The sequence below is a fragment of the Phaenicophaeus curvirostris genome, chromosome 5 (genome assembly GCF_032191515.1).
Source record: "Phaenicophaeus curvirostris isolate KB17595 chromosome 5, BPBGC_Pcur_1.0, whole genome shotgun sequence".
Lineage (NCBI taxonomy): Eukaryota > Metazoa > Chordata > Aves > Cuculiformes > Cuculidae > Phaenicophaeus > Phaenicophaeus curvirostris.
The window spans coordinates 56,208,545-56,226,515 of record NC_091396.1 but is presented as its reverse complement, the minus strand read 5'-3'; the positions used below and the strand labels follow the sequence as shown (position 1 = coordinate 56,226,515).

General features: G+C 35.3%; 1 protein-coding gene across 12 annotated transcripts in view; it reads right to left on the bottom strand.

Moving 5' to 3' along the window:
- Positions 1 to 17,971, bottom strand: part of EML1 (EMAP like 1) — a 123,568-nt gene that overhangs the window by 15,500 nt on the left and 90,097 nt on the right. For 8 of the 12 annotated variants that reach the window (XM_069858803.1, XM_069858796.1, XM_069858797.1 and 5 more), the window contains 8 exons: positions 16,936 to 16,964; positions 15,562 to 15,588; positions 12,261 to 12,390; positions 7,994 to 8,143; positions 6,004 to 6,073; positions 3,980 to 4,090; positions 1,704 to 1,799; positions 1,051 to 1,185 (listed from right to left, as the gene is read on the bottom strand). In XM_069858803.1, coding sequence (XP_069714904.1) covers positions 1,051 to 1,185; positions 1,704 to 1,799; positions 3,980 to 4,090; positions 6,004 to 6,073; positions 7,994 to 8,143; positions 12,261 to 12,390; positions 15,562 to 15,588; positions 16,936 to 16,964 — 748 coding nt within the window. The remainder of the gene's footprint in view (positions 1 to 1,050; positions 1,186 to 1,703; positions 1,800 to 3,979; positions 4,091 to 6,003; positions 6,074 to 7,993; positions 8,144 to 12,260; positions 12,391 to 15,561; positions 15,589 to 16,935; positions 16,965 to 17,971) is intronic. The other 4 variants (XM_069858798.1, XM_069858806.1, XM_069858808.1 and 1 more) reach the window with 1 other exon arrangement.

The following is a 17,971-nucleotide window of genomic DNA, read 5'->3' as shown; positions in this document are numbered from 1 at the left end:
AATATTACTAGAGAGTGGCTGTCATATAAGAATGAAGAAATCACCTCCTGAAGGAATCCTAAGGCTCAGAAACGGAAATGTTGCTTTGAGGCCTTGCATTTAAGATACTGACAGTAACAAAACAGTGACATGTATAAGGGAACAAAAAAATTCACTAGCCAATAGCTTCTAAGGACATTATTTACTCTATTTGTTGACTACCAGTGTATTTGGCCTCTTTCTCCTTCAAACTAAGAACTGTTCTCAACTAGGGCCACCACACTTTTCCATCTGCAACAACCATCAAGAATAACAGAACCATAACAGAGGCAGAAAAATCTGCCCAAGTAGCTTAGGAGTTAAAAATGAATGGAAAAAAAAAACCCCACAATGAAATTTAAATGCATTATCTCAGCATCTCCCCCTTAGCGTATACACAAAGTATATTAATTGTCATTGCAAAGTAGTTGTTTTGACTATACTTGCAAGCCATGATTCCACAAGCAATTAACTAAGCCCTACTGGAGTTATCTGCAGTCACCGTAAACATCCCTCATTTGTGCATGTAACTGCTGTAGAGCTTAGTCTATATTTAAAAACAAAACTAAATCAAGACCTTGAAATGAAAATTACATTTACCAAATAGCGGCCAGCTAAAATTTTATTTGAATTACACATATATATGTATCTAAGCAGAACAGAGGAAAATGGAAGAATATTCATATTAATGCAATCTATGGAGATGTGCAAATTTTAAAAAACACAGCATGTATCACTATTTTTTTAACCTGATTTAAGCATAGAGAGTTTTAAGGTAATTTTATTTTGCCAGCATAAAAATATAAGAAAAAGAATGCAAGGAACAAAATAGTAATTGCATTTCGAAACTCCATTTTGGAAGTTTTACTCATGGAAAAGTTCTCTGTGCCATACCACGAGAGCTACCTGAGTTTCTGCAGAATTTCAAGTCCAATGATAACCAGTTGTTTTGATCAACACTTATTAACGCTTACTTCTGTATGGCTGTACCATTATTACAAAACTAAAATTAAGGAAAAATTTTGATTTTACCTCAAATAATCCTTGCTTTTTAATAAGGGAATTTCCTTCTAGTGTCCAAAAATAAAGATGTGATTTTCCACAAGTAACTATTATATTTGTATCAGTAGGGTGAAAATCTGCAGCAAATACAGCCTCATTAGAGCACTTGGAAGAAAAAAAGAAAAACATAGTATCAAAATTTTAAATTCAAAGAAAACAGAACAACATTAAATGGTAGTCTAGTTAGATTAACAGATCAACTCTGGCTCTAAGAAAAAAATCTGAGCTATTCATTTATTAGTGTAGACTGGAACACTTTGACAGAATACTTGGCAGTCAAAAGATTTTGTTTTTATAAGTTGGTATCAAAAGTTATCCTTCAAAATAATGAGAAGTTCTACACAAAAACTTAAAGATGTTTCTTTCCTGCACGTGCTCCAATCACTGCTGCCTAGACTTTTCTAATCAATTCTAGAATGACTACAACAGCAATTTTTTTTTTAAAAAACCAAACTACTGGGATAATTTCAACAGTGAGAGAAAATATTCCCTTTCTTCCTGTTCTTTGCCTTTTATAAAACAAGTTTTAAAAAGGCACAAGATGTTAAATATACAAAGACATTTTACAACAAGAAATCCAATCTACATACAAGCAAGTAGTACAAAACATCTTATTGCAACACCTTGACATCTGCCAGCTTTTCTTCTTTCTGCCAGTCCCACACAGAAAGCACGTGGTCATTTGAGTCATCCACAGAGCACAGGCAACTTCCTCCATTCTGAAGCAAAACATGGAAAAAATTAACGCCTCTCCCAACCAATATTAGAAACATGTAAATAAATATTCAAAACAATACTTCTTTGTACGTGAAAATACTTATATTTATATTTTAATTGTAATACTTCTACTTATCCTGTAGTTCCCCATGAAAAACAGTAATTCATAGGACTGTTGAAAAATAGGGCTAGAAAGACATCTAGAAGAGGAAGTCTTGTGAAAAAAAGAGATACCTACCTCATTCCTGACTAAACCTTTTTCCAGACACTCAATGACAGACATTCAAGGCAAACTACATATCATTACCTCTACTGCTAAAAATGCTTTTCCTGACGATTATATTGAGTTTATTTCTTTGCAATTTATATGAATTACTTCTTGTCAGATTTGCTCTGGACAGGGGGAACAACTTTACACTTCATCTAGGAACGATAGATCAAAATCAGGGAATGTAGTAAAAAATTAGAAAACAATTTATTCCTAACAGGTGTCTTTTTCATAGGTGCATCTTCTATCAGTCTTTATAATCTTATTGACCCTAATTCCTTCAGTCTTTCTTCATGCATCATATTAGCTAGACCTTCTCCAGTCAGTACCCATATTTCTGAAGTATGAATCCAAAGATTGTACAAGGAACGCCAGCTGAGACTCTACCTGAACTGAGGGCAGCTAACTTATATTGGCCTCACTACTGATGGGAACTGCTGTTAAATCACCAGATCTTTTTCTGGTTTCTTTGGTGTTCATTCCTAGTTATGTGTCTACAGTGAAATAAACCATCAAGTAATGTCTAACAGTTTTCCAGTCCTTTCAAATATGATTTTCATATCCTGTTGCTCCTTGCATCAGTTATGTTAGCTTTGATTGCAGATGAGCTTGCTGGAACAGACTGAGCTTGTGGTTACACGAGCACTCCTTTGGCAGCAAAGCTGACACAAACAGTCCTTCTTCTGCCACCCATAGCAAAGCCACTTGTTGTTGCCTCTTGAGCAGAGCCACTGCAAAAAAAGCTTGGGCTATCGTAACACAACTCAAGAAGTAAGACAGAGACAGGACTGAGTAGCATGAAGAGAGGGCTGTCTAAAATGACATAAGCAGTGCTGCTATGGGATGGGAAGTAGTGCTCAAAACAGGTCAAGCTATGACTGTAAAGTCACAGGATAAAGTAATCATTAAACGCTCACTTTCTCATGGCATCTGCCAATAGCAGTCTTCTGTCACTGAGTACACATTTCATCCTCCAGGAAGATATTTACAGAGTATTTGCCTGCTATTCACATTATTTATCTTTTGAGAGTGATCTTGAACGCCATTGTCTTTCACATTTGCATTCTTAATCAGCTCTCCCAATTAACTCCTTTCTTTTCTATGAAATATTGTCCCTAGTAGACTTAAGTACTTGTGGAAATGTTCACTGAACTACATTTTGCCTATGGAACACAGTGTTTAGCCCTCTCCTTTTTAAAAATGCTGATGAGACAACCAGACAGTACCACAAATGCCTCTTGCAGATGTCGTTTTACATGGAGGATTTCTAGACTTGCGTGTGTCTGGTTACAAACTCATGTTTTTAGATGGGACTCGAATGCTGCCTATGTCATCATATTCTTTTAGCTCCCTGATAGACTAAAGTTCAATGGATCGTGCCAAGAGGCTAACAACGAGATTCTAATTCATTATAATCCTTTGTTCGTATGCTTTGCTGCTTTCAAGCAAAAGATTTTGCTTCTTCTATGGGAACCCCCACCTCTAAATCCAAAATCAGGGGTAGAGGCCATTGTAAAGTTTTTCTTTAGTAATTTCCAGACACGGTGTAGATTGTTAAAAGCTACTGAGAGAAACTGTTTTTATTGAAGGAGAATTGCAATGGGTTGTTTAAAAAGAAGTAAGCATAATGAAATTTTGAGAACACAAGTACTTCTGCATCTGCTTGTCCCTGAAGAAATTAACTGCATTTTATTGTATTCGTAACGAAGCCCTCTGACTGGTGTGATACTGCTAACCTTAATAATGACGTAAACTGTTGGAAACAACTGGGTTGCAAACTTTCCTCCTCTCAACAGGAAGTTGAGAGCAAAGAAGCTTGGAAGTTTGTTTTGCTCAATGAAGCTGGATTTTAAAAACTTCAAAGACCTGTTAGACAAACATGTGTAATATGACTATTCATCTTACTTTACTTACAGATTTAGAAAAAGCAATGCAAGTGACAGCTCGGTCAAAATACCCCATTCCAATGACATGCAGCGTATTCAGAGTTACAGAATCCCAGACACGCACGTGTGGTGGCAATTGCTGTAAAACAGATGAGGAAATAACAGCTGAAATAGTGGTGGCAAAAAAACCCCAAACCAAACTAACAAAATTAGGGGTTTATAAAATGAAAATTAATAAAAAAAACCCCCCACAATTTAAGGTATGAAAATTATTAGAACTTCTCCAGAGTCAGCTGTTTTAAGAACAGATATGTCACAAACTATTTGCTGATTACTATGCCCAGAACCAGTATCTGGGACTGACTATCCAGAGTGTACAGCATGTCAGGTCTCACTGAAGTTAATGGCCATTCTTAATCAAGTGAAAACTGGTGATGAATTTGCAACATGGGACCTTCTGGCAGATCCAGGATCATCTGTTTAAACAGTGGGAACCAAGATAATTCTGGCCAATGTCAAACAAGTGCAAAAAGCAGCTTAAGAATTTACAAAATGTAATCAACGTCAACATCATAAAAAAGGCTGTAGGAAAGAACTGCATCTTCAGGCTTTTCTGATTACAATTTTAATCAGAAGTGTTATCAGACAGTTACAACTGTAATCAGAAGTAGATTGCTTTTTGTGCATAAAATTTGAGTTATACGTAATGGCCCAACATCAACTCCCTGTGAAAGCTAGATGGTTTCCCCATGCTCCTGTCTTGGCCTTCTGCACCACACAGAGCGCCCTGGGCAGTATTAAGGAGACAGAAATGCTTCTCAAAGCCACTAGAGGGCAACCCCAGGAAGGACTTGGTTCGGTTTTACGTTAAAAATACTTATGAGTTTAATACAGTATCTTCACCCTTCGCAGGAAAACTACAAAAGCTATGTTTTATTTCATTTTTTCCCCTCTGCCCTATCAAATGAGATGAATATGTTTTATCATAATGTCAGGAAATAAATCAACAGCCATTAGTCTTTCTTGCTTATAAGTCATGAAAGTGCCTTTAACATAAACAAATATATAAAGATCATCGCAGTATCTCAGTTATAAAAATGGCTTTTGTAGAACCTTGCCTATACAGCCAATTCTCCCTCAATCATAGACATCAAACCTTGGTATTTGTGAAATGAAAATTAATAGTAAGTAATTATACTTATGAAGTTAAAAAATAAATACCAAAGATCTCTTAGACAATAAAAATCAGCATTTTATATTACCCAACTAAGTTATCTTTACATAAATCTTATATTGCATAACTGGGATTTTATTTTCCTCATTTACTTAAAGTAGTTAGCATATTGATTATCTGCTTCTATCTTGAAATTCATCTTCGAAATCTACCAAAACTGTTGCAATACTTTGGCTGTGACATCAGCCACATACTCTGCTGAGTAACTTTTTCCTCATGCTTTTCCTGTCTCTTCTTGTACCCATTCTTTCTCATTGTCTAAGCTATTTGGAGTAAGGTTCATCTTACGCTGTTCAAATAAACTCCTAGCCTACAGCTAAGCTTTACAGAACAGAGGTAATAATAGGGAGAAAAATACTCTTGCCTAGATGATGGTAAGAATAAGAAATTGTCTTTTTTTCAGTAAGCAACCCAAAGCCATTCTTAGTTGTACTTTGGTTTTGGTAGCTGTAATCAGAAATGAAATTTTATTCTATACAATTTAATCTCCACTGCTTATCCTCCTTTTCTCCACATGTATCTGCCCTCTCAGGTGTCCTTTGTAGCCTCATCCTTCCCTGTCTCTTTTCAAGACTACCTCCTAGCTCCAAATCTACCTTCAGACCATGTAACTAATGGAACCAGAAACCACTGACCACTCTTGATTAATGGAACCAGGTAACTTTGATAGTGTGCAATAGGTAGAAAAAGTTTTGCTTACATTCAGTCCTAAATTGTAAGGCCAACAAGAAATCAACAAGAAAAGAATCTAGCATGTATGTTCTTAACATATTCTTAAGAAACATAAGTAACTATATGTCAGCAAAGGGGCCACTCACTTTTCCATCCTTGGATGTCCCTGCAACTTGACCTGTTGCTATAGTGATCCTACCAGGATGGACAGCCAGGCTAAAAAAAGAAAAGAAAGAGAGGCCAAACTTGAAGTCTGATGAAATAGACAACCATTGTCTTTCAAATGGCTTTGTAACAAATAGCCTTATTCTAGTCATATAGAGCACATAGTAGACATGTAAATATTTTAAAATATAAGTGACAAAACAATTTTCATGCTCTTTTATTCAAAATACTCTTCTTCCCTTATTAACATGGCAGTAATTTGCTCCAAGTCCTAATACCTTGAAGCATGTATCAAACAAGCCTCAGACTCACTCATGTTGGGATTCATCTCACCTAGATTAAAATGATTGCAGAGTATGAGGAACATACAATTTGAGGTAGTTACCTAACTTTAGTTATCTCTAATCAGAGACCTTGTCAGTACAGTCAATGCTGTCTAGTGATAAACCTCCACAGCAAACAGATATAGTCACTCAAACACTGCTCTGAAATACTTTTCAAAAGGTAGAAAAGTCCTTCAGTAAGTAAGAACAGAATACAGAAAATAGGAATTTTTATTCTAAAACTAAAACTGAGATTTTAAAAACTGTGATCAATGTTAACTAATGTCTCTAAGAAAAAGCAACCTAAAATTTGTATTAAAGCCCAGAGTACTGCCTATTTTTGCCCTAAATTCTCGCAATTCTTTTTTCACTGCAGCTGCTTTGCATACAATTCTAGAGGCCAAGCGTCCCACAAAATGAACTGTGCCAATAATTCATTGAGCATTATAATGCAGAAAAGTATCATTTTCCAATAAACCTGAAAGCTTTGAAATATCTAGAGTCAGAAAATTTGAAAGAAAGATACAAGATGGAACAGGTCTAAGCCTAGAACCTCCTTGTAAAACAACTAAATTATATAAATAATTCAATTTTATGAAAAATGCTCACAATACAACCAGATTTGGTTATCAGGTCTAGTTTTGGCTTTTGGTGACAGCAGGTGTTTCAAAATGTCTAATCTAAAGAAAAGATGTCAAATTCATTTCATATACTAAGGTCCATCAGAAAATGCTGGTGCTCTTTTTCAGCTACACTCAGCAAGCAGACAGATACTGTCAAGATAAACCATATGTTTATTTAGATTTCAGTTTAACGATACTGGCATTTCCTGATACCTAGTATCTTCTAAGCTTGAACATAGCTAAATTGCTTTGAAGCCCAAGCCAGCATGCCTGCACAGCAGCAAACAATCTGGGCTGCTCAGGACTAGTTTACAGGCTATATGCCATGATGTAGACATGCCTGAAGACCAGGAAGGCCAAAGATGAGATTAAAACTGTTTTGTTGGTTAGACTGAGCCTAAAGGACCCTTATCTGACACCTAGACCCAGGTGAAGATAAGTAATTCAACCCACTTATAAAGGGGAAGAAGAGACTAAAGAAGATGCTGATGTTATGAGTAGCTCTATAGATTAAGTCATATTTCTACTTTTCTGTGTTCTAAATGTAAAGCGTACATTAGTTATAGAAAATAAATTCTCAAGTAAATACGAGGGAATTGTTAGCAACTGAGACAGAAAAAGGAAAAAAGCAGAAGCTTGGAGAACATCAATGCAGCAACTGCATATAGACAAATCCAAACAAGGCAGCACAGCGTGCAACGGCAGCACAGACTTCAAGGTAGGTTTCACAAGCAAACTCAGACTCTGTCAGGGGCATATTTGGATATTGTCAGGTCTGCACCATCACATCCTGACAGCAGTTGCTTGTGCACTGCTAACAGACATTTGACATCCTTACCATAACTAACAGTTAGACCTTTATCAGATTGTGGAAATGTGCTGTCAGGCATGAGGATCCAAACTATGCAAGACTTGGAGGTTAAATCACTTGAATTTTCAAAACTTTATGAAAAGAACAAAATATTATCTCCCAAATACCGCGTTATAATATAAAGAAAAAAAAGAATGGTTATTAGGTGACTTACCACTTTACATCATCGTTATGACCAGTGTAATGTCTCTGAAGTTGCTCTTCAACATTGAATAACACAACTACAGATGCGATGAAATATACAGTTTCACCCGTTGGAAGAAGATAGAGATTACTACGACAGTCTCGACCCCTATATCCATAGCTAGCATGTTGGTCAAGCTACAATAACGCCATTTACCAATAAAGAAGGTTAAAAATAAGGAAAACCAAAATGGATTCTCTATCCCTCTGTTTTCTGAAGAGGGCACCTCTTGGCCTGAGCAAAGCTTCATCACTTGACAGCCTTCAGAACTCCTCCTTTACTACAGTAAGGGGAGCTAAAGCATTTCACAGACTAAGTAACTAAAAAACTTACACATCCTACAGGAAACACATGGTAAAGGACACAAAAGGATTTTGTGACATACTCTCTTTTTAGTATCCTCTGTAATTTGTTAAAAGCCACATTAAAGCAACATTAATTTTGTCCCAAGTGTATTTACTATTTACATTGGTTAACTAATTAAAATAGAAATTTAGACTTGATGGAAATGCTAATAAGTCATTCAGTACATCTCCCTGCATTACATTAGGATTGATTGCATTATCCTTTGTGCAGGTTGATTGATTTCATTATTCTGGGCACTACCAGCCAGATGGATATGAAACAGTAAAAGGGTTACATCATCCGTTCCAATTTATTTTTGTAGTGTTTAAAAGGCAGTGGCCCAGATTCTGATGCTAGTCATATCAACACTTATCTAAAATTAATCCAATGAAATAACTGGAATTAATCCAGAAATAATCTCATTTAGACTGAATGTTAATTCAGCCAAATTATGAAGTTTTATTCTTCTGAAGAGTCATTAGGGGCTACAACTATTTTAGCTTTTCTTTTTTTATGGGAACAGAGAGAAACAGCATTAGCAGAATCTTGGCACAAAGAATTGCATCTAATTCAGTCAATATGGAAATTCTGGCTGTGATAAATACATGGAGAGGAACCAAAATCCCAATCATGTGATATTAAAAAGATATTTGTGCACCATTCTCTACGGTAAATGATAACTCAGTCAAACTAAAACACCCTAGCTAACATCATCCAGCAAGTAAGGTCAACAGCAATCGTACTTCTAAAACTGGAATTTAATTATCAGCTTGCTCGTATTTTCTAATAAATGAAACAGAAATAGTGCTACATACCCAACCATCAAAATTTGCATTCAAAAATACAGTTTTGGACTCTCAAACTGAAATATTTCAGTCTAGGTTCCTTTAAGTTGAAGATATTAAAATTTAAAAACATGAAAACAACTAGTATCTTCAAATTAGAAAGCATTTGCTGTCAACTTTGAATCTGTATGTAAAAGGCTCACGGTACTTCTCTAGATTGCTGAACAATGCTTTAGTTGTTTAAATTTCCTTTTCTCTTTAAGGCCAGATACCACTACCAACTGAAGCCAACAGAAGATTTCCCTAGTTTAACAATATATAATCAAGTTTATTATAAACAAGCAGTTGAAATTAGTGTAAGGAACTGAACTTTAAAAAGGTGAAGTAAAAACTTTATACAGACATTCATAAGGAACAAATCTCTGGGCATAAAAAAAATCTATTAAATGGGAAAGATTACATTCTTTAGAGAAAATCTCCTTTCTTTACAATTATCCTCGTGGGAAACAATACTGCATTCAACCCTTCACATGATTGCTGTTGTCAAACATTCAGTTTCTTTCTATCAGCCTTTTTTTCTCAGATGTAAACTCCTGGGGTTGATCTCTCCTTCTCCTCACTGTTTCCCACACTCTGATTTTGTGGCTTCAGTTTGGATTTGGTGAGTTGGCACTTCAGGGAATGTTATCTTGACCTTTTCTTTTCATTTGGCCTGGAGCTTTTGTTTCAAACCTCCTGCTTGCCAAGTGAGCTGGTCTCAAACAGATCTGTGCAGATCACCACTCCCACCCTGATTTCCCCAGTGCTGATTTCTCTCTAGGATTTTACCACCTCTGCTCCAGCCCTTCCTCACAATTCATCACTTAAAAATCTTCTTTCTTCATATCTGAATATATCTGACATGGTCTGAACTTTTTTTGGTTTACTCAGATACCTACCACCTGGTTCAGGTATGCCATGAAATCTACTCACATTAGGTTTTCTTCCTTCTGTTTCTCATCATAGTTCCTTTGCCCTTTCCATTTTTCTGTCTCACATCTAATGGCTCGTTTCTCTATCCACACTCTTACATTATAAAACATTTCTGTCTGTAATCCCACAGCCAGGCCAATATGTCCACTACAAACATGTTTTCTCCTATTCCAGTTCTGTTACCCTCCAAGAAAACAGCTGAGCTTCTCCAGCTTAACTGGAATGAATGCCTATAGTATTAGTTGGTTTTCTGCTGTCTCTGTCTTTCTCCTTAAATTATTTTATGCTCCTGCTCCCGGCTTTTCTTCTCATGATTATAGTCTGTAAATTGGGCATTATCCTCTCTCTCTTGAGTTGCTTTTCTTTGGAGTCTTTTTGGTTTTGTTTTGTTTTTAAAGAAGTCTTTTATATACCTAGTCATTGCTGTAACTTCTAAATATGCATATGATGACTGGGTTTAAACACCAAGAAATTAAAAAACAGCACAGTATTTTTGGAAAAAAAATATGCTTTCCTCCTCAGTAACCATTCAGAGTTACTTGGAGTATTTTATTAATTCATCCCTTTTCTATTCCTAGACAATCTTTATATATAGGATTCTGCTGGGTATAGACACACACACATGGAAGGATATTTGAATATTCAAACTAAAAATAACACTCCATCTGGCAAATATTCAGTCTTTTAAGTAAGCCTAAGTGAGAAACTAATGAGACTGAATTGTTAATAATGGATAATTATCACCTCTTATAACAGTCTGAAATATTAACTTCAGCTTCCATCTACACACAGCTAATGACAATCTGTTGTGTTTTGTGGCTGAGTTTTTTTGTTGTTCTTTCTCCCATACCATCCTTAGGCCCCCTAAGCGAGGGGCACCTTACAAGAGCAAAAAGACATCATTCGATTCTGCTGCGATATATGGTGACAGCCTGTACAACAATTAGATGGCAAAATGCTGCAAGCAGTAGTTAACACACTAATCTCAGCTGATTTATTAATTCTGTGGATTTTTTTTGTTTTTAACCCATCTTCAGTTATTTCTTTATGCATTATCTATGCAGTTCCAGCAGAGTGGGGTAGAACCTACAGGCTCAGCTGCAATAGGAATAACAAGAATGGTTACTAAATCTGTCATTAATCTCTTGTGAATACAATAGGGCTTTTGGAAACACTCTCTGTGCACTCTGAAACCACATGCAGTTCTATTTATACAACTTTGAAAAAGACTATTTGCAGCCTGTCTTCTTTTTTATGAAGACAAAGCAACTTCCCATTTGCAGTGCTTGGGACCAAAAAAAAAGTATTTTTCTTACAATAGAAAATCTTATGAAGACTTAGTCTCTCTAAAGATAGTGAATGTTACAAATAGACTCTGATATGGAGTTTATATTTTATCTTGAGTCATTTATCACATAGACTAAGATTAAACAAAAATGAAATGTCATTTCTTTTTTCAATAAAGAATATATTTTCTCATATTTAAAAGTGAAATGTGAAAATTTCTTTCAAGTTAGAATTCTGTAATTACATCCACTCATGACAGTCAGTTGAAAATTCTGTTTGTTCAGTATCTGTGGTGCTTAAACAGAGTTTAAAATGTAAATTCAAACAGTATTTTATATACGGTATCTTATGAATTTTACTGCTAATCACCTTTGAGTTGCAAAGTGCTGTTCATTTCATGTCTTATTCAAGTACTGAAGTTGATGACAGCATCCTCTAAAGGACAATGGTGCACATTTTATTAAACAGTTTAAAATGAAAAGTTACTGCTTAGAGTCCGCAAAAAAAAAACCCCGAGCTTGTTTTACACATACTATAATTAATAGCCACAGCTCACTACATTCTCACAATATACCTAGTTTAATCTTTAGATAATTGGCATCCTTCACATTTAACCTTCAGGCAACATTTAAGCAAAATCTTTAAGCTGCCACCTTGTACTTCACAAGGTGCAGAACAGCAGCCTCCCCAGAAAGTTAACACCCATTTCTATGGAAAATTGCTACAATAATGAAAAAATCCCTATTAATAAGATCTGAATTTTGCCATATTTCAGCTCAAAAAAATATTTTAAACAAACCATTAAGCAATGATTGATTTCCAGTAGTCCTCTAACACAGAAAGGATACACCCATTCCAGTTTAAGCCTCTTGGCTGGTAGTTCTACTTTTGCTTCCAAATTGTAAGATTCCACTTGCTCTTTGGGCATGTACATGGTAACAGGACGTCCACGAAGAAACATTTTTACATATCCTTCCTCTACAAAAGGCCAGAAATGTTTAGTGTTACACAAAAAGACCATCAGTGGAGAAATCCAGTGCTCCTCCATCCCTTCCCACTTAATAGCATGGTGCATTACAATTACAGAATGACATGCAATCTCAAACTTAGGGGAAAAAAACCCTGCTTAATTTCTAAATCACAACTGCTAAGCAGATTTTTTCTTAAACATACAAAGTCTCTTTTTTCCTCTAAATATTTTGAGCAGCAGGATTAGAACTAAATGTCACAAAGAACTACAAAACAGAAAGGATTGAAATAAAAACTTTTTTAGTGAAAAATGCTACAACATTACATTTTTTTAAATACTAAAAATGAAGGGGAAAACAAAGATTACAATTAACGCAGAAATGCCACTTTAAATTAATTTTATTTTTTAATCAGTATTTACAGTAGAGCATCAGCATCTAAAGTATTTTCCAACACTCAGTTGCATTCTTTGCATCTCAGTGTAAAGAATATGCTTTACACTTGATACAATGTTAGAGATACATTCGCAATAAGGAACACAAACAATTAGTAAAAGGAATCATGCTGATGTACATGCAGAAAAGATATGGGCTTTAAGAATTACTAAACATTGAAAAAGGAATGACAACATCAATAGCACATTAAAAGAAAGGAAAATGACATACAGGAGAGAAGCTACAAAAACTGAATTGGCTGACAGAAGTAAACATTTCTAGAAGAAAATACTAGAAGTAACGTGTTGAATTGGTAAGAAATATTTTTGAGGGAAGAGAAGCAGGGATTAATAACAGATCTGGAAGTACTGACTTGGGGACTTCATGGGGCTTATAAAACTAGGAGATCTGGGAAATGCCATGAAGGTCTGACTAGGACTTTTGGGAACTGGCAAGGCCAAAGTGGGTCTCCTGTGAACTTCTTGTGAAGTTTGTCCAGATTCAAAACGTGCTGGCTCTTGCTGCTCCATCGGCAGATCAAGGGGTTCAGCCTTGTTCTCATGCGAATCAAGCAGTTTTGGAGTCAGTGACATCTGTAGAGTTACTAGATAAAATAATCGCGGGCACAGAGGAAATGGAAGGGCAAAAGTAACAAAATCACGTAAATGAAAAAAATTACACAATTTAGGTCTGTTAAAATTATGCTATGATTTGTTAAGTATCATTACAACTACACCATTTTTTAAATTTGAAAACTATGGTTTAATTTTAATTGGAAACATGCATATGCTATAATCCTAACTACATGAATAAAAATTATTGGTTGAACAAATACACATCATAGCTACGCTGTATTACCTAAATATATGTGTATTTTGCCTGTAGAGTAATTCATCTGGGAAAGAAATTTACCTGATCTGCCACAGTAAAGTTACAGCTAGGGCTCTCTAAAATCCCCTCACTTACAGAATTCATACATACAATGAAAACAGAAAACAGAATGCTAAAAAGAAGCAACGGTAATGGCAAAATAATGGTGACAGATGGTTGAAGCTTAAAATGCCTGTTAAAATGCTAGAATACTGGAATAGGTATTAAAAATCTACTCCAATACATCTGCATTGGAAAATAAACTATAGCGGGTACAGCATTAAACAGCAGAGCATTACAGCACTATTTGTATGTGCATGCAGCATCTATTTAATGAGCTTGAAACACATGCCAATGCTACTGATACTGGTGCGCTAGAATTCAATAGATTTTCAGCAGTGACAGCCTCTGACTGAGCTTATCAAAGGCTGGGAATGAATGCAAGTTTACTTCTTTGAACTGATTTTCTCACCTGAAACTTACTGGACTCCCAAAACTTGGGTTTAGTCATCTAAAGTGCAAGTATTTGACCTAGTCACTCAAAATACCTTTTTAGAGTAAACAAGGAGAAACAGGTACTTTTGGGCAAATTTATCAAATGTTGAGGCAGATGTCCAAAAGCAAGTATTGTAAATTATACTAGGTATATCATACCGAGTACAATATATTACAGTCGAGAAAGAGGTATTCTGAAGGTGTAAGGGGAACTGAGGATGACTTGGTCAGGTACAGAAATCTATACTGTGTCTTTATTTCTACCTTATGGCAATATTAACTCCATCTGTACCAATTTTCATTAGTAATCCAAACATTATCTGTATATGCAATCTACACTCCTCTCATTACATTTTTCATAACTAAGACAGCAGAGTTCAAAATGTGAAGATATAGATGTAAGGACAGACAATCAAACAACAAAGACAGACCAATGTTGAAACTTTTAGACAAATGTATCTTTTACATCTGTAATTTTGTAAATTAAAAATTGTTGTTGAAAATAACTGTAAAAATTAACAGTTACTGAACCAAATAAGAAGGCATGTGAATGTCAGTAGGATCTGCAAAGGGGACCACTACTGACTGGAGGCATAAAATTGTGCAAAGAATACACAGAGGTAGAGACTCTCTAAAAGAGTTTGCCTTGAGAACAAACATTCTCTGCTTTGTGAAATTTTAGATTTACTGCAAAGATGAAAGATGTTGATTAGTGGAAAACCTGTTAGGATTTATCTATCTCTAAAAGCAAGACAAATCTGTGATTATATCACAGACATAAACATGCATAAAAGTGTGCATATTTACACTATATAGTTGAATTAAAGCTTTTAGAAAACAGTGTGGTAAGTTTACCAAATATAACTCTGCTTTATGAGCAAAAACCACTGAGAAATTAGTCGGAGGCCTAGGTGTGTTTAATCAACATTCAGAAAAAAATCTATAGTCTACTCAGTAAGTAAAAGCAAGGGAAAAAACAAGGCTTCTATAATCATATTAGGCTAACAGCAAAACAGCCGACAAAGGGACAAAGTCTACATGAATTTCAGCAAAAGTGCAAAACATCATTTCAAACACAGTGAACATCCATGTGTTGCCATATAGCTCTCTCAACGTGTTTTTCCAAATTTCGATTATTCTGCAAAATGCCATAAGAATCGAAATTATAACCCATTATTATTATTGGAGTGCATCTGAGGGTTATAATTCAGTAGACTCTGTAACACATGGTCTAATAATTTTGTTGCAGTCAGAAGAACTAGGAAAGTTTTAACATTGCAAAATGAACACAAGTTAAAAAACAGCTGTTTATACATTAAGCTTTTATCCCACCAGTACCATTTTGCTTCGAGAGCTATGAGGTTTTTGAAGTGAAGCCTACCTTTGCAGTGTGTCACACGGCGCTTCCCTTGTGATTACAGAGACAGAGACAGAAGGGCTAGATAAAGATGTGTTTGAATACAATAAACTCACTAAATACTCGCTCTAAGGCTAACCACTTCTATTCAGCTGGAGCCTAACCTGGTGCTTGACCAAACAAGGAGCCATACTCAAAACCCTTTTTTTCTTCCAGCTAGGGGCTCTGTTTAGTTCTTCAATTATTAAAATACTAAATGTATAGCTGCATAATGGAGTTTAAGCTAAACCACATAAAATACCAAGTATCAAGCTCTTCTAAGAAAAAAAAAAAAATCATTAATTTCAGTAAGAATTTTGTCCAGATGAGAAGGGTAAAAGTAATGTCACATCTATTGAATTTCTGATCGTTATCCACAGGGAAAGTCTCAGAAGAAAAGTTATTCCAAATACCCCTGCTTATACACACGAAAGGTATATCCTGTGTGAAACCAACAGTTTTCATTAAAGGAAAAAAATGGTGATTATATTGCCACAAAATACTTGAGCATTTACTTAATTTTATTCATTATTGTGTTAAAAATAATTTACACAAAACCCTGAAGAATGGCTAAGAGGTTTGTTGGATGTCAATCAATCAGTTCAGTTAACAGAAGATTTTCTACTTTTTCAGCTTAATGTATGATTTCTGTTACAGAACTTTACACAAAAAGGATATGGCATATCTGATAAATCAACAGCTTTATCTCCTTTCATTATTTTGTTAAAAGAAAGCTTTTACTTTAGTTGTCCTTGGTATTTCAGAACAAAAATAACTGTTATATATACTACTCCACTTTGTTTCTTTATTGAGATTGTTGAAAAGTTTGCAGCTGACTATTGACAAGGACACATTCTGCTTTTGTTTACAGCTAATATTTCACTTTTAAAATATTTTTACTGGGATAATTACAGATAGACCTCAAAAACTTTTTATTTGTAATTTGACAAATTTTACTACAAGGCATTGGGACAGATGTGGCTATTCTTTAACAGTAGTTGATGGCTCCCTTTTATGACTAAATTAACATGACAGCATCATAGCCGGAAATTGGCATGTGCTTTAATAAACAAAACCTTAATACTGCTTTGAAAAGGAATACATTTTGCATAAGATGACACAGCTTTTTTTCTTCTTTGTCTTCTTACAAAGAATCCTAACTGTAAAGATAAACCTATTTGCCCATAAAACCCAGAGCAAACTGATCAATTATTTTAAATATATATCATCAGTAGCCTGTAATTATCATGCTGAGATTCCCAATACCAATTACTAGATATCCACAGGGGGGAAAATGACAACAAGAAAAGAATCTCTTATGTTATCAGTTATCTACTTAAAAATTTTAAAAGTTCCTACCCGCACTGAACATCGGCTCCTTGGGTTTGCTGTGAAAATAATGAAAATAATTTAAAAAGCACGCACATACAGGCTGCAAATATAAAGATAGCAATACAATATAAAACCAAAATTATAATATAAAGGATGTTAAATATTTCTCTGTGTGTGTACATATAAATACTTTTTCAATGCAGTTATTTACAGGGTAAATCCCCAGGCAGATGCAATTGAAACAAGCATACATTGTGGTTCCTTGATGGCAAGTGTTAAAACTTCTACATTGAGTTCTCTTTACATTCTCAAACTATATATTTTCCTCCACTAACTACCAAATTTCCTACTCCAGCAGAGTTCATTCACTTACAAGAGAACACAGAAACTGGTCTTGAGAAGCTGCATCAGTTTTGGTTTTCAATCAGTGAGATTTGTTATTCTAAGACAGCCTAAGCTACAACAAAAAGCTGGCCTATATCCTAATCTACAAATTCTGTCTGCATACGTGGAACAGGGAAGGCTACTGTTATCAGTGCACGTGTGGGTGTTCACTTACTTCATGGCTTTGGCTCTCTGGATTTTAGGAAGAAACCAAAGCTGGAACTGAGCTTTCCTAAGAAGTTTACATAAATAATGGAACTGCCCAATTGTTTCTTGGTGAATGATGGTACTTGGTAAAACCGAGAAAGCACATATCCATCACGATCAAAATGTTTTCTGTTTCTCACTGCACTGCTGCCAGGAAGACAATCTGAAACAGTTTGACATTTTGCCTTGAGAAAATATTTGGCAAAACTTGAGGGGAAAAATACATGAAGTTTGTGGAGAAGGAAGAGGCAGAAAAGCTGAGGATCTCTCTGGATAGCACTACCCTGGCCAGAGAGAAGAAATCTTTCTCAAGAAATACCAGTCATCTGTTTTCTTTGTCCTTTGACCCTGTATTATTACGCTTGAGGGTGGTGTTTCTGATGAAGCATGGAAGGAACACAAACCATACTATGCAGTTATTTTTCAGCCCAGTTCCATTTTCTTTCTATCTAGTAAAACTTTTGAAAGATCA